The sequence below is a fragment of the Thermobia domestica genome, chromosome 2, assembly GCF_964235325.1.
Source record: "Thermobia domestica chromosome 2, izTheDome1.hap1.1, whole genome shotgun sequence".
Taxonomy (NCBI): domain Eukaryota; kingdom Metazoa; phylum Arthropoda; class Insecta; order Zygentoma; family Lepismatidae; genus Thermobia; species Thermobia domestica.
This window is the reverse complement of record NC_137455.1, coordinates 9,969,327-9,984,521: the sequence shown is the minus strand read 5'-3', so window position 1 is coordinate 9,984,521 and position 15,195 is coordinate 9,969,327. Positions and strand designations below refer to the sequence as shown.

The 15,195-nt window shown below is 37.0% G+C and overlaps 1 protein-coding gene across 7 annotated transcripts in view; it reads right to left on the bottom strand.

The window, feature by feature from the left end:
• Fak (protein tyrosine kinase 2 Fak) overlaps positions 1–15,195 on the bottom strand; it is a 414,892-nt gene that overhangs the window by 316,160 nt on the left and 83,537 nt on the right. The window contains exon 1 of one of the 7 annotated variants that reach the window (XM_081738445.1): positions 8,555–8,583. The exons of the other annotated variants lie outside the window; for them this stretch is intronic. Coding sequence (XP_081594571.1) covers positions 8,555–8,568 — 14 coding nt within the window. The 5' untranslated portion in view covers positions 8,569–8,583. Of the gene's footprint in view, positions 1–8,554; positions 8,584–15,195 lie in introns of those variants that run through there. 7 annotated transcript variants of the gene reach the window in all.

The following is a 15,195-nucleotide window of genomic DNA, read 5'->3' as shown; positions in this document are numbered from 1 at the left end:
GTTCAAATTCCCTCAGTGGTCTCCCGAGTGTGCTGCAGGATGATGACCCAGATTCTGGATCATCTTGTTGCTGTTGAGGCACAAAGCTCACAGTTATCCAGCAAGTTACCTTCTCGTGATAAAAATGCCTTCAGTACACGATTCAATTTCTGCCATTTTTGATACAACTTGCTATTAAAATTGTTTACTTGCTGCTGAATGTACTCGTTTTCATCTGTGTTTGTCTTCTCCAGTACCAGTCTGCTCCAGACATATGCTGCAACTGCAGCATTTTTTGTAGTTACGGTTCTTTCCAGGGTTGGCAAAAACCATGGTTTTTATTGAAAAAACCAAAAAACCAGCGTTTTTTTGGTTTAAACCCGGTTTTTTTTTGGTTTAAATAATTTGCTCTATGTAGTTATATCACATATGAACAGAAATAAACTTGTCTCGCCTTAGTGTTAGTATGCAACAACCAGGTTATGCTGGAAGGGGTCACATATGCTTAAAGCGGAATCCAAACCGCTTCTCGGTTTACATCCAAGAGAAATTATCCTCCATTTGAACTCGAAACCGGGACTAATTGGCCACAAATGCGATACGTCTGCCGACTCACTCACGAAGGACTCCTGATAAAAAATACATTGACTGATCTTTACATATTTGTAATATAGTCGTCAAGAGTCATTAGTACAGAAGGATAAAAAGATAAACAATTGCACAAGTGGATCCATTATACAGAATTACATATGGACAATTTCAAAATACTGGAGTACAGAAGAACTAATTTAGTCCAAGTCAGTTCACTACGACTTTTATTAGTCCAAGTTAAAGAAATATAACGACTTACTTTGCATATCAGTAAGAAAAGTGAATAAAGATACGAATTATTTAAGTCCACTTTGGCTATGAACCATTTATACATAAATAGTTTCCAAAGATTCTTGTTATTTCAATAATTGCCTCTCGTGGGGTTTGTATGGCCCCCTCCCCAAAAAAGTACGGCATTTCGATGTATTTTATCAATAGTAAACAAAATTAAAACGAAACAATGTTTAGAATTGTCCTTTGGTTGCATAACAATAATAACAAACTCTAAAAAAATACAAAAGAAACATCCATAAAGTTACATAAAAAAAGGTTGCTTTTGTAATATAATATCTTTGAGTAATGAATGTGGAATTTAGGTCTGAATATAGTACGAGTAATATATGGGAGTGAAATGTAATAACCCACAAATGTGTGTTCATCAAGATTTTACGAATAGTTACACTTTTACGAACATTTTTCGTTTTTTGGTTTAAACCAGCTGTTTTTTTTGAAAAAAAATAGCTGCCAGCCAACCCTGGTTCTTTCTTTACGCCAAATTTCAAACAGCTCTCTCCAGGATAGACATCGTGTCTGAAATGATTAAACACATCATCAGATTGCAGTTTGCTACAGCTAATATCACTATTATTGTATACAAGAACATTCGTGTATTGCACATAAACATATTTCGAGGTGGATATAGGTGGATATCTTTATTATTTTGCATTAAAATTCAATATCACATACTTTTTTATACGAGCAGCAACTTCCGGTATTATGCATGTGCTACTTGTGGTAAATTCATTTAATTTTTCAGTCAATTTGTATTTTAATTCAGTACATCCCTGCAGCCGTCCTCGATTCCTAACAGTCAAGCAAACGTCGAGCAACTTTGACCCTCTAAATCTGATCACTATTAGTAATGCCTGCTGCTGTATTAAAATCCGTATTTTATAGTGAAAACAAATTTCCCTGCGGAATGTAATATTTTTTCTAATGTTGTTCCTGTTATCTGCGGTTTCTTTGTGACTCATTACAGGTACAATGGGTACGATTCCAAGTAATTTCATTTTTGACTTTTACACAGCTAAATTGTGCATTTCGTCCAGTGTGCAGCGGTTCCCAACCTTTTATATCTTTTGCACCCATTCTTAAAATTTGTTCACATACTCTGGTCTTATTGAGACAAAACATTTTAATTTAACTAACAGAATACTCGTTCTTTGCACGGGAATAATGCCTTTCATTTTGGACATGAAAATGAAATGAAACCTTTGAGTTTTACGTCTTACGGCAGCGTTTCCCAACCTTTTTCAACTTGCGGCACACTATGGGTGTAACTTGAATTCTCGCGGCACACTCATAGTTATTATTATTTGTAAATACATATAATACCGTGGTATTTTTTTCTGTGATTACTGATCTCCTTCTCACAGAGAAGAAAGCTCAATCACTGGTTCTTCCCCGTGGTAAATCATTATGCTTATTTTTAATTCTAATTTAAAAATAGAAAACAATTGCAATGAAATATTGGACTCAGGTTTCTAAAACTAAGCTTTCTTTTTCGAAAACTGTATCCAACCTTTCACTAAGAAGAAAGATCACTAAATAACGAACGAACAAACAAATCTCTTTTAGTTTTAAAACACAAATGTAGGTAATTTGTATGCATGTTCGCTTTGTCGAAAGGATTGAATGATATTTTAAAATTTCAATTTACGAAATAGTCTGCAGCAATAAAGAAGCAATAATAGTCGTAACAATGATAACAAATACTTTTTTTAACATTAAAAATGAACAGAAAAGTAACACGGTAAAGTTGTTGGTTCATAGTAGAGGTTCATAATAATGTGAAATACAAATATACATTTTTCCTTTGTCTTGCAATTTGATTGCTATAGAATTAATAATTTGTTTCGATTTCCTCGCGGCACACCAGCGGCCCATTCACGGCACACCAGTGTGCCGCGGCACACCGGTTGGGAAACGCTGTCTTACGGTTATGCCGGTTAGGCTAAAGGAGACGGTGATTATGAGAAATGAATGAATTGGTGGAATAAAGAAAGTGGGAGGAAACGGGAGAACCCCGAGAAAACCCCCCACACGGTGTTTGTCCACCACAAAGTTCACTTGGCGGGGGCTGGGATCGAACCCAGGACCCCAAGCACCAGAGGTGAACGCTCTACCACTGAGCCACCGCGGCCCATTTTGGACATGAGGCTGAATTTGGATTTAAACGGCATCAAAAGTGTCACTGTTCGTCTCAAAGACCCCAAAACTATGGATTCGAAACTAATAACGGTCATTTTCGATTATTTTTATATACCTCCCCTCCCCTGCCATACGCTGCACCGTCAAAGTGATATAATAAAAACCATCCTAGGCCCGAACCTCATCTATGTCGAAAATTTGATCGAGATCGGTCGGCTGGTTCAAGAGATACGAAGTAACACATAATCACTTTCAATTTTATGTTAGAGATAAACTACCCTTACGCTTATTACCTCTCTCTCCCCGAAAAAAACTCTAACTCGAAGTTTTAAAATTAATTCAAAGGAATACAGGTAGACGCTATTCTGAACAGAAATAGTACACACACACAAAATGTTACTTCTACATTAGCAGTAATACACTATAAGGTATATGAGACATTACAAATAGAATGTGTTTGCGATAGTACATTGGAAATGCAGTACCGTAAGATAAAAACAATCAACGTTCTATCGCATTATGTCCATATTAAAGTCACGCCTACCGTGATGGGTTTCCATATAGATAATTCTCTTCCGGCTCTTCCAGAGAATACGCAGTCAACGAACTCTGCCATTCTGTGTCTTTCGGCTTACAAACAACACATTACAATTATCTCGATGCGAGTGATGACTAACATGTCTTATTCTTTTCTCCACCGAGTAAGAGAACTTAGCCCAGAAGATTTCTTTTTCTTTTTTTCTTAGCTGTTATCACGTCATTATGTGGAAATAGAGAACATAAGAGTTGGATTTTTCCTGGAGCAGAACTCGAATTGATCGTATATGAGAGTGCTTCCTACGCACGTTAAAACAGAACTTAAAAAAAAAAATGGTTTTCTTCAAAACAGAATTATTTTGTACTTTATAGCACAATTTGTTTTATTTCTTTCGTTATTTTTAAAAGAAAAAAAATAATTATTTTTATTTTATTTTAGTTTCTGCTTTTTAGACATCATTAAATGTATTTTCTATCGTTGTAGTGTTTTGTTTGTTTCCTCTCCTACATGCTTGCCGAGAACACTGTAGTCTACTTGAGGAAGAGATTTAAACATTACCGAAATGGGGAAATGAAACCTTTCAGTATAACGTCCTACGTTTATGTCCTTTAAGCTAACGGAGACGATGATTAAGGCAAGTGAATGATGATGGAAGAATTGGTGGAATGAGAATGCATTCCTGGAGTACAACGAGAAAACCCACGGATACGAGGTTGTTCAGGGTCCACCACAAACTTACTTGTGCGGGGATTGAACCAGGAACTCCATGCGCCAGAGATAAATGCTTTACTACTGAGCCGTCATGCCCTCCAAATAAAATGAGACTGACTGGAAAACACGCCTTAGGCGCACTATAATCCATTATGATCAATCTTGCTCAATTCTTTTATAATCTTTGACCCATTTTTTCATTTTACCCACAAAAGAATAACCTTTCCTGGGCATTTTGTAAAAGCATTAACTACATTTTCACATTTTTTTCTTTTTTGTTTCCATTGGTTCTTGAAGCATATTGCACTTTTACTACTTGAAAACTAGCACCTGGATGTAACACTGTACATAACAACTCCACAGCATTTTGGATTGCATTACAGAACAGAATATATATAGTTAATAAAGAGAAATATTAGTAATTTAATCAAGAAAATATATAGAAATATATAAAAATAACAGTTGAATAATATTGTGTTGCCATTTGACTTATGTCTCTATGCAAATTGTCATCATTGTATGACTTCGTGAAATGAGCTGAACATTAAGGTTAAACCATTGGAAGTAAAAAAAATGGTTTTAGTTCGACATCTTTGAGTTAAAGATCATTATCATCGCAAGTTCGTTAAAGGAGTCAGTTCGTTATTATCTTCATGGCTAACGGTAATTTTAACAGAGGCTATCCACACCACGTTTTCTACTATTTAGACAAAGGTGAATAATTGTAGAATGCTACAAGTTACACATTCGCGCAGTTGCCAGTGCAAGCAAACACCCTCTAGTCGCTGACGAAACTGAAACTTCTAGACGTGCTCCTCTTTACTGTCTTAGCAGAGTTTACAAATTGTTACTCTTCTTTGCCCAACTTTCGTTAACACTTCCTCACTCTGATTTTCGTTCCATCAGATAATCCTTTACATTCTTCTTCAGTCCCGCATTTCGAAAGCTTCCAGTAATTGTTCATCGCACTTCTATAATATCCATGTTTCTGCTCCCACACATAATATTCCATACACGTTCTCGTCTTTGGCGCGAGAGGTCCTAGGTTCGATTCCCGGTGGGGACATTCGGTCGAAAAAAGTATACAAGCTTTCACCTATTAAGATCATACAATTGGGACTTGAAATAATAGGATCTTAGCACGTACGTTCGTACCTCCATACGGTAATTCTTGAACGAAAGCAAAATTCTGAATTGTTTCTTTTTGAAATATATAGAGCGGTTGTATCGGTCGAGTTTGTTAATAGAGTCAAACCGTTAACATCTTCACGGCTAACGGTGGCTTTCCATATTCCGTTTAAAATCTATAACACTCACTAGCTTATATGCAACCTATACAGTAGCAAAGAAATGTTGGTTGCCTATAATAAAACGGATATGGCGCTTTTGTTACTGTAATTATCTGTCGAGTTTGTTAATAGAGTCAATCCGTTAACATCTTCACGGGTAACGGTGGCTATCGATATCCCGTTAAAAATCTATAATACTCTCTAGGTTCTATGCAACCTTCACAGTAGCAATAAATGTTGGTTGCCTATAATAAAAGGATATGAAGCTTTTATTACTGCAATTATATCGGCAGAGTTTGTTAATAGAGTCAAACCGTTAACATCTTCACGGCTAACGGTGGCTTTCCATATTCCGTTTAAAATCTATAACACTCACTAGCTTATATGCAACCTACACAGTAGCAAAGAAATGTTAGTTGCCTATAATAAAAGGATATGAAGCTTTTCTCACTGTAATTATCTCGGTCGAGTTTGTTAATAGAGTCAATCCTTTAACATTTTCACGGTTAACGGTGGCTATCGATATCCCGTTTAATTCTATAATACTCCCTAGATTCTATGCAACCTTCACAGTAGCAAATAAATGTTGGTTGCCTATAATAAAAGGATATGAAGCTTTTATTACTGCAATTATATCGGCAGAGTTTGTTAATAGAGTCAAACCGTTAACATCTTCACGGCTAACGGTGGCTTTCCATATTCCGTTTAAAATCTATAACACTCACTAGCTTATATGCAACCTACACAGTAGCAAAGAAATGTTAGTTGCCTATAATAAAAGGATATGAAGCTTTTCTCACTGTAATTATCTCGGTCGAGTTTGTTAATAGAGTCAATCCTTTAACATTTTCACGGTTAACGGTGGCTATCGATATCCCGTTTAATTCTATAATACTCCCTAGATTCTATGCAACCTTCACAGTAGCAAATAAATGTTGGTTGCCTATAATAAAAGGATATGAAGCTTTTATTACTGCAATTATATCGGCAGAGTTTGTTAATAGAGTCAAACCGTTAACATCTTCACGGCTAACGGTGGCTTTCCATATTCCGTTTAAAATCTATAACACTCACTAGCTTATATGCAACCTACACAGTAGCAAAGAAATGTTAGTTGCCTATAATAAAAGGATATGAAGCTTTTCTCACTGTAATTATCTCGGTCGAGTTTGTTAATAGAGTCAATCCTTTAACATTTTCACGGTTAACGGTGGCTATCGATATCCCGTTTAATTCTATAATACTCCCTAGATTCTATGCAACCTTCACAGTAGCAAATAAATGTTGGTTGCCTATAATACAAGGATATGAAGCTTTTATTACTGCCATTATATCGGCAGAGTTTGTTAATAGAGCCAATTCGTTAACATCTTTACGGCAAACGATGGAATCCATATCACATTTTCTATTGAAACACATCTCACCGTTAGATAGCAACAACATTCTCCATAGACTGCCATCTACCGGACGAAATTGGAACTTCTAGAACTCTAGTGCATGATCATTTTTAGAATCTACCAAAGTTCATTTCACTCTTATTTCTGCCATAATCTCTCCTTCACACTTCACATCTTCACTAATAATGCTACCCAAGTGCCTAAAATTATCTTCCTACTTATCCTTCCAATCTTCCCCTTTTTACAGTTCCCTTCTTTCCATCGTCTTCACAACACCCAATCATGTTGTTTAATGTACGGAATGAAGATAATTAAACGATGTGGAAGAACCCGGGAAAACCTACGGGTGCAACGTTGTCTACCACAAACTTATATTGGCTGAGATAGAATCAGAAACCTTTAATACCAGAACTGTGAGCTTTACATCAACTTCACAGTAGTATACACTTCTTTCAAGAAGCATGGTCTCGGTGGAACTTAACCTACACTGACTTGCAAAATATATTTTTAAAAGTTGAAAATCTCGGCAAGAATTTGAAACATGCAAAAAATAGAAATACAGTAAACCTGCCTTCAGCGAACCCTTTATTAAACGGAAATATTTCACGGTCTCTTGAATATGGGGGCAAAAGACGTGTTAAATTCTTTTTATTACGCGGAAACTGTTACGTGGACAACGGAAATCAAAGTAAACCTTTTAACGGAAAAAAAAAAATCGTGTTCCGAATTGCAGCATTTATTAACTTTGACATCCACTGAGTGGTAAGATAAATATATACAATAAGCTACTTGTCAGCGAAACTGATAGTGATGTGCAAACCAAAACACTCGTAGTAGAAATACTGTAAATTGACCAAGGTACGTACAGCATATTATTTTATCTTGATATGTCCATTACATTCATGCGTTTTTTACTGCATAGCTCTACTGTTGTTAACCAGAGACCTATCTTTAACGGAAAGTTTTGCGAGTCCCGTTCTACTCCGCTAACTTTAATATTTTACTGTATTACCTGTCAGTGAGGAACTGTCATATCCGTACACGTCTTCTAGTACCACAGACACGCACCCATATAACGGGGGGAGGGGGTCTACCGGGTCCGAGCTTCGTAACTCCTACTAAATAATATATTTGCGTTTTGCCTACACCAGGGGCACGGGTAGGATAGGGGCGAGAAGACCTATATTATTGACTTTCGATTTTGATTTATCACTCACCCAACAAAAAACTCTAGGTACGCGCCTACAGTACCATGCACACTGTAAGGAAGAGGTTTCAAGGAACTTAATAGGAGTCTTTTTTGTTAGAATATAAACAAGGGCGCCCATCACGAGGGCAAGGTGGGGCGCTCGCCCCCACATAGAGGAAATTGTACTTCACAATATCGAAAACCCAATAGAATTTTTACATTACTTACAGCAAAATTTGAAACTATATTTGAAACGCCACTTATACTTGCCCCCCCCCCTTTGGAAACCACGACATGGGCGCCCTTGAATACAAATTAAATCATTTCATTTCACATCGTTTGAACAGTATGAGTTTACGAGGTAGATGAGACACTAGATTCCACCCGCTTTGCGTACGGCCCTAAGCTTTAGCATACAGTAAATACTAACCTGCCTGCAGTCATGCTTTCGGTATATGTTTTGTTAACACGCTTTTTCACTTAATGTATTGTGTACAATGTATCCAACACTGAAACACGACACTACAACGTAAGGACTGGCTTACGTACTTTTTCTTTGCAGACTGCCAACAATGGTTTGTTTATCTGTCACAACAGCTAAGTAAAAACTCCTCAGCAGTCACATGGCAGTCGTTTCCAAGTGCATCCACGTGCCTTGTGTCTCCAGCTGATTCTTCCCTCCCTGACGTACTCTTCCCCTTCCTTGCTCTTACAAGAAAGAAAAAAAAAACAGTCTTTTGACAAAAGCGGCGCAGAATCTGAAGAAGTACTGTCGTTACTAATTCTTGTATTTTCAGACGCCACGCAATCCTCCTCAAAGCACAGATGAACCCGCAGATATCTCCCCCTTCCTCGTTGCCACAAGTGACAATTTACGAAGCATTAAATTTGCTTCAGTTTATTTTCCTGTTTTGTTTTCCCTTGGGAGTTCCACATATTTTCCGTCAATAGAGTTGAGTTTGCATTTTATTACACGGCATTAATTTCTCCCTTCTAAATGCATTACTGAGGAATTGCTCAATCTGGCAACTCTGTCAAAACAATTTAAAGGACGCTAAGGCAGTTTGTATCGACCCATCGTGTGAGTCCGCCCTCGATTCCAGACGCAGTGAGACTGCACTAACGGCTGGCTGACCGTCATTTTTCTTTTCACCTCATCTCCCTCCGCTACCCGTAAGTTCTTTCTAGCATAATTGCACTACAATTACGTGATAAAACAAAGATATCCCATATAGGAACTAAAGGCAGCGGAAAAATTTTATAAGACAATTCCTGTTATTACGATTCCGACGTGTGATGCTACTTAAGGTGTGGGTAATTATAAAGCTGCAGCCACCGTTCGCCCAACTATATCAATTACAAAAAACAAATAAATAAATAAATAAATAAAAACCGAAGAAAACTGCGTTGCAGATACCACGTTTCCGGTTCAGTATATAAGACTGTATTATTTTAACATTTCCCTACACCAGTGATTATCAACGTAATTCCTATCACGACCCCCATTTTATCACATCCTCTTGCTAGCCACCCCCTTATAATTTCTGGTTTGTAATAAGCTTGTGTGGAATTTTTAATATACATATTGCGAAGATTTCACGATATCCATCTATTTCTATAATAGTAGAATCCATTTCTTGTATATAGTGGATATCCCTAAAAGCAAATGGATTGAAACCAAATTTATTGATTTCAAATGATTTGGTCAGTTCATTTACATTACAAATATCGAATCCAATCCGTCATACTGTCTCAAAATGGAGGTCGTTTGAAAATTTTAAAACTTCATAACTCCCTTAATTTTGGGTCATATGATAAAAAAAGTTATTTTTAATTCTGGTTTTTTAAAAAACTTGGGACAGTTGTTAAAAAGTTATTGAGTATTTTAAATGACTTGATAATATGCGTCAAGAAGATTGAATAGGACATTGCCGCACTAGTGAAATCATACCATGCAGGTGTATTTTACTGGTATTTCAATATGCAATTCTCATTAGTTTCATATCGTACCTCTTTCATTTAAATTGATTATTAAACAACTCTGCATCTGTTGAAAATGTTTAGTAGATCGTTTTTTCTTGTTCTTAAGAGTATGTTTAAAAATAAAAATACGCCTATCAGAGCAAAATTCAAAATAATATTTAAAAATATTTCCCTGTATTAGATTCTAATTATATTTATCCCTTTCGCTTATCTTCGCGACCCCCAGGTTGAGAAACCCTGCCCTACACTAAAGAATCCTTGGATCACTTACAGTGCATTTTTTTTAATGCCATATACTTTCGCTAATCCGGTCATCAAAATAATAATAATAATAACGTGCTCGCTGCTTTAATGGCTAGCAAATGTGTTTGGTACACTGGGTTCGAGTCCCGGGACAGCACAAAAAATTAATTTCACAATCATTCACTTTCATTAACCATCCGTCTCATAAACGTAAATATGTTGAACTACATAATTGTCGTTACTAAGACAGTCTTGACTCTACTCCAGCAAAGTGGGAAATTTAAAATTTGCATTTGATACTTGGAAGAATCGGAAAGTGCTAATTAAGCTATGGTATCCAAAAGAAAACATGTATGTATGTCCGAGCAGTAGCGTACGCAGAATTCATCAAAGTCGGGATCAAGCTCCCAATTTCATATCTTTCAGGAGTTTTCGATACAGATTTTAATATGATGTTTATTTTAAAATAATATATTGTTGAAATGGGTAAATCCGGATCCCCTTGCGTACACAACTGTGTCGAAGAAACTGGAGATCTGATGCAACATAGGATGTAATGTAAACATACATAAGATAAAATTAAGTGTTCTCAGTAATAAGGCATTTCTGCTGATTCGGCACCCCTCTATACAAGAAATTGCTCAATTAGCAAGTATGGTGTATATATTACCTTTTATGGGCAAGGCATTATTATGTAGAGGACGACTATTTTATCCTCACGCAGTTCTTCTCATGTGGTCCTCAAACTGAATATGAAAAAAGTATGGTCCTAACACTGTCCAACGTAAACATACACACTGAACACAACGACTGCGCTATGAATATATTAGGACTGAAGAGCAGATGTTTCCATACTTCAAGTAGCGCGGATCAATTTCCGTAACAGTCTGATTGCTTCGCTCTCAAGATTCGGAGATAGAATGGCTTCGTAATAAATGGGGTATAAGAGCGTTATTTTATCCTCACGCAGTTCTTCTCATGTGGTCCTCAAACTGAATATGAAAAAAGTATGGTCCTAACACTGTCCAACGTAAACATACACACTGAACACAACGACTGCGCTATGAATATATTAGGACTGAAGAGCAGATGTTTCCATACTTCAAGTAGCGCGGATCAATTTCCGTAACAGTCTGATTGCTTCGCTCTCAAGATTCGGAGATAGAATGGCTTCGTAATAAATGGGGTATAAGAGCGTTAACCACGTCTCTTCTCACCTAAATAACACCAACAGAATATTTCTTCAATGTGGATTCATCTCACCTCAAAGATGCTGTAGGAACGACTTCCATGTATTAAACATTATGATGCATTCAATAATAAGTGTAAGATATTATCCTCTGATTCAGTTTGAGTAAAGTTTAAACACACATGACTGGAATCTCATCGAATTATCGTAAATTATGTTAATTAAAATAATGGGGAGGGAATTTATCCCGCTCACTTTTACAGGTACAGCACGATGCATTTAGTAAGTTAAGAAACTAATATGTACTATATTGAAAATGTTACAAAAATTGATTCAAACGAAGCGGAACGACTTCGTTCCTTCATACTAAGACCCACAGCCAATTCAAAACAAAAGAGAACCAGTTTTTTAGTACAGAATCTAACTAATACTAACATTGTGAACGTTTTGCGCAAAATTACACTAAACACCCAAATATTCAACATAATTTATTATTTTATTTTTGTTGAAATGTCAAGAATTTATTTAGGTACCGTACGTGTTTCTTAGTATTTGCTGGTTTCGTTACACAGTATTCTGCTGTGTTTGCGAATTTCAAAAATGGCCGAGCAAAGAAGCAAAAAAAAAATCTGCATTAAATCTTATTTAATCCGAACAAAACTGCAGCTGAAACCCAACGAATGATGAAGAAGGCATTTAATGATTAAGCCTTAGCCCAAACAAGAATATTTGTGTGCCTTAAGCACTTCAAAGATGGCCTAGAGTCTATGAAGGATAACAAACATTTAGGGATGCGCACGAGACGAGTCGAGACAGGATTTTCCTGACAAAATTCGAGTCGAGACAGGCTCTTCTAATAGAGAAATATACATTTTTCGAGTCGAGACATCACTTTTACAGCACATTTTCGAGACGAGACAGCCACAAGTCTTGTCTCGTACGCATCCCTACGAACATTCAGGTCAACCATCATATAAAACTCTGAACACGCTCGCGAAAATGTATTAAGTAAAAATTGAGGGCAAAAGGTATCTCCCTCCATGATATCTGTAATACACCTGAATGTCATTCGAGACAAGCAAACGCATTCTAGCGGATAAACTGAACACGACAACACAAACTGTAACGAAATTTATTTCTATTTTTTTGAGCGACGATCAATGAACCAGAGGGTTCAGATCAAAAAAACAATATGAACATTGTTCCTCACCCACCTTGCTCGCCCCTTGTGATTTCTACTTCTTTCCTAAACTGAAATTCCAGTTCAATGAGCGTCGTATTAGTTCCAACGAAGAGATCCAAGCGGAATCACAGTTCTTAAAACACGCTATAGCTGGTGGACTTCCAGTACAAGGACATTATTTGGGCCTTCAGGGAGGTTTAATCAATGACATAATAATATACTAATGAAAAAGGAGAAAATGAGCTTATAAAATGCGGGACAAGAATAAACGACCAAAAATGCCATTAAAACTAATGGCGTTTATGGTCGTTTATTCTTGTCCCGTACTTTACCAGAGTTGTCCCCAAGCAAAACCTAAATTGATGCTACTCTTCCAGTAGTGCTTCCAATCGGGCTTACTAAAAAAAAAGTGATTCTTTAAAGGCGACGATGAAAATTAGGATTTATTATTATTAATACGTTGGTTGATCAATAAAGACTGATCATCACTGTTTATGAGGTGAATACAACAACAAGGCACAGAAAACGAAACACACCTGTGTAGTGAGAGAAGTGACGAATAGATCGAGCAAGTTTGAAGGTCATGACGTCAGGAATGTGACCTTGGCAGCCGTAGTTCCAGTTTCGCATAAGGCAACACGGAAATGACACGCGAAGAACAGTATAGAAATCCTGTTGATTATCTTGCAAAGTTCAACGTTCCGTGTGTACCCCATCCTACATATAGCCTTGATGTAGCCCCTTGTGATTTTTTAAATTTGAAAAAACTCCTCCGGGAACGGGGTTTCACATCTTCAGAGGCAGTGATGAAGGCTGTGGAGGCGGTTTAGAAGGATCTGTCCAAAAATGGCTTCCAGTATGTCTTTGATGACTGGCAAAAACGATGGGACAAATGTACTGCATGTAATGGGGACTATTTTGAAAAAGACCATCAACATTTGGAGGATTAGTACAGGTAATTACGTTTTATTCATCTATGGTCATTTTTATTGATCAGCCCTCGTAATAATTATTTTTAAGAGGAAACCATCCGCAATTTTTGGATAGTACCTCGTTGCTGTGTCTTACGTCCATAAACGAATATTACGTGTTACTAAAAATGAGCCCTACGCCTCTGGTCTCTCGACACTGAAGTCGCGACTCAGTATTCAATAGCTTTCTAGCAATTAGGCGTGTATTCGTGATAGGCATTTAATAATAATCAAATGTAAAACATAGGTTCTACAATGTAACGGAAGTGTTCGATATATTCCTCCCTACCTTTGTCTTGTGTAACAGCTGTGTTATGACAGTTTCCCAGCCACACAAACATAACACGAGGTGAGAATAGACCAGGTGCTTTGTCATATAACACATCTGCTCCAACTACAACCCAACGGTCAGGTAATGATAATCACTTTTGAGTCAAGAGGAAAATGAGCCCCGGACAACTATGCAGCCAGCACTGATTTCCGCTCACACCCACAGCGATAGCCGCGTACCCTTTCATATTTGTCCATCAGAGCAAGGGGATGGGTAACGCACAAGCCATCTGGGCAGAAGCTGAAATTAAATTTCTCTCTCCTTCTCTTCTTTCCTAATTTACGACACCAATACTTCGTTTATCATTGTGTCATTAGCGGAGGCTCAACGAGACATCAGAAGATCAATTAACTGTTACGAATGATCGTTCTTTCTCTGGTAAGCATCTGCTTTTTAATGTTGAAAATACAGAACCATTCCTACACATTATCCAACTGAATGATTAAAAACGGTATATAAAGAATTCTGGAAAAGTATGTGACGGATTGGACGCCACTGCAGCAATCAAATTTTTATTAAACTTTTCCGATTTGGTCGTAAGGAATGTTAAAAAAACTCAATAATATTTTTTAAAAAATCCAGTAGGTCCTCTTTTATACCACTTATAGATGGTATATCATATTTATCTTGGACGCCAGGATCTTATTCGTACGATATTCGGTGAATATACATGAGACGTTCCAGATAGTTCTGTCTTACTACCCGGAATCAGGGTGGCCTGTGAGACCAGAGTGATCTCAGGCTGTCTCGTCTCGAAAAGTTATCGTGAAGTGGTGTATCGTTTTGGAAAATGTATCTTTTTATTGTAAGAGCTCTCTCTTCTCGTATCTCGTCTCGTGTGTGTAACTCTACCTAGCACGCTTCATATATTGTTAAGGTCGTGTTGTATAGTTCTCCATTGTCTTCTCTTTAAGTCAAGTATCCTTATCAAAACTTCAATTTGTAAAATATTTTGCCTATGTTTTATTCTGAGAGTTCCATTCAAACAATAAAATGTACTTGAATTGTTTTCAATAAAATCACTTGGATATGAATGTCTCGTCCGAAGGCAGGCTCTGACCCATTTACCTGATGCAGCTATAGGCGATGTCAGCTTCTTTCGTCTGTGGTTCAAAAATTACAGAAAACTAGAAGGTGGGGGTGCTAAGATGAAGGGATACATTAAAAATTA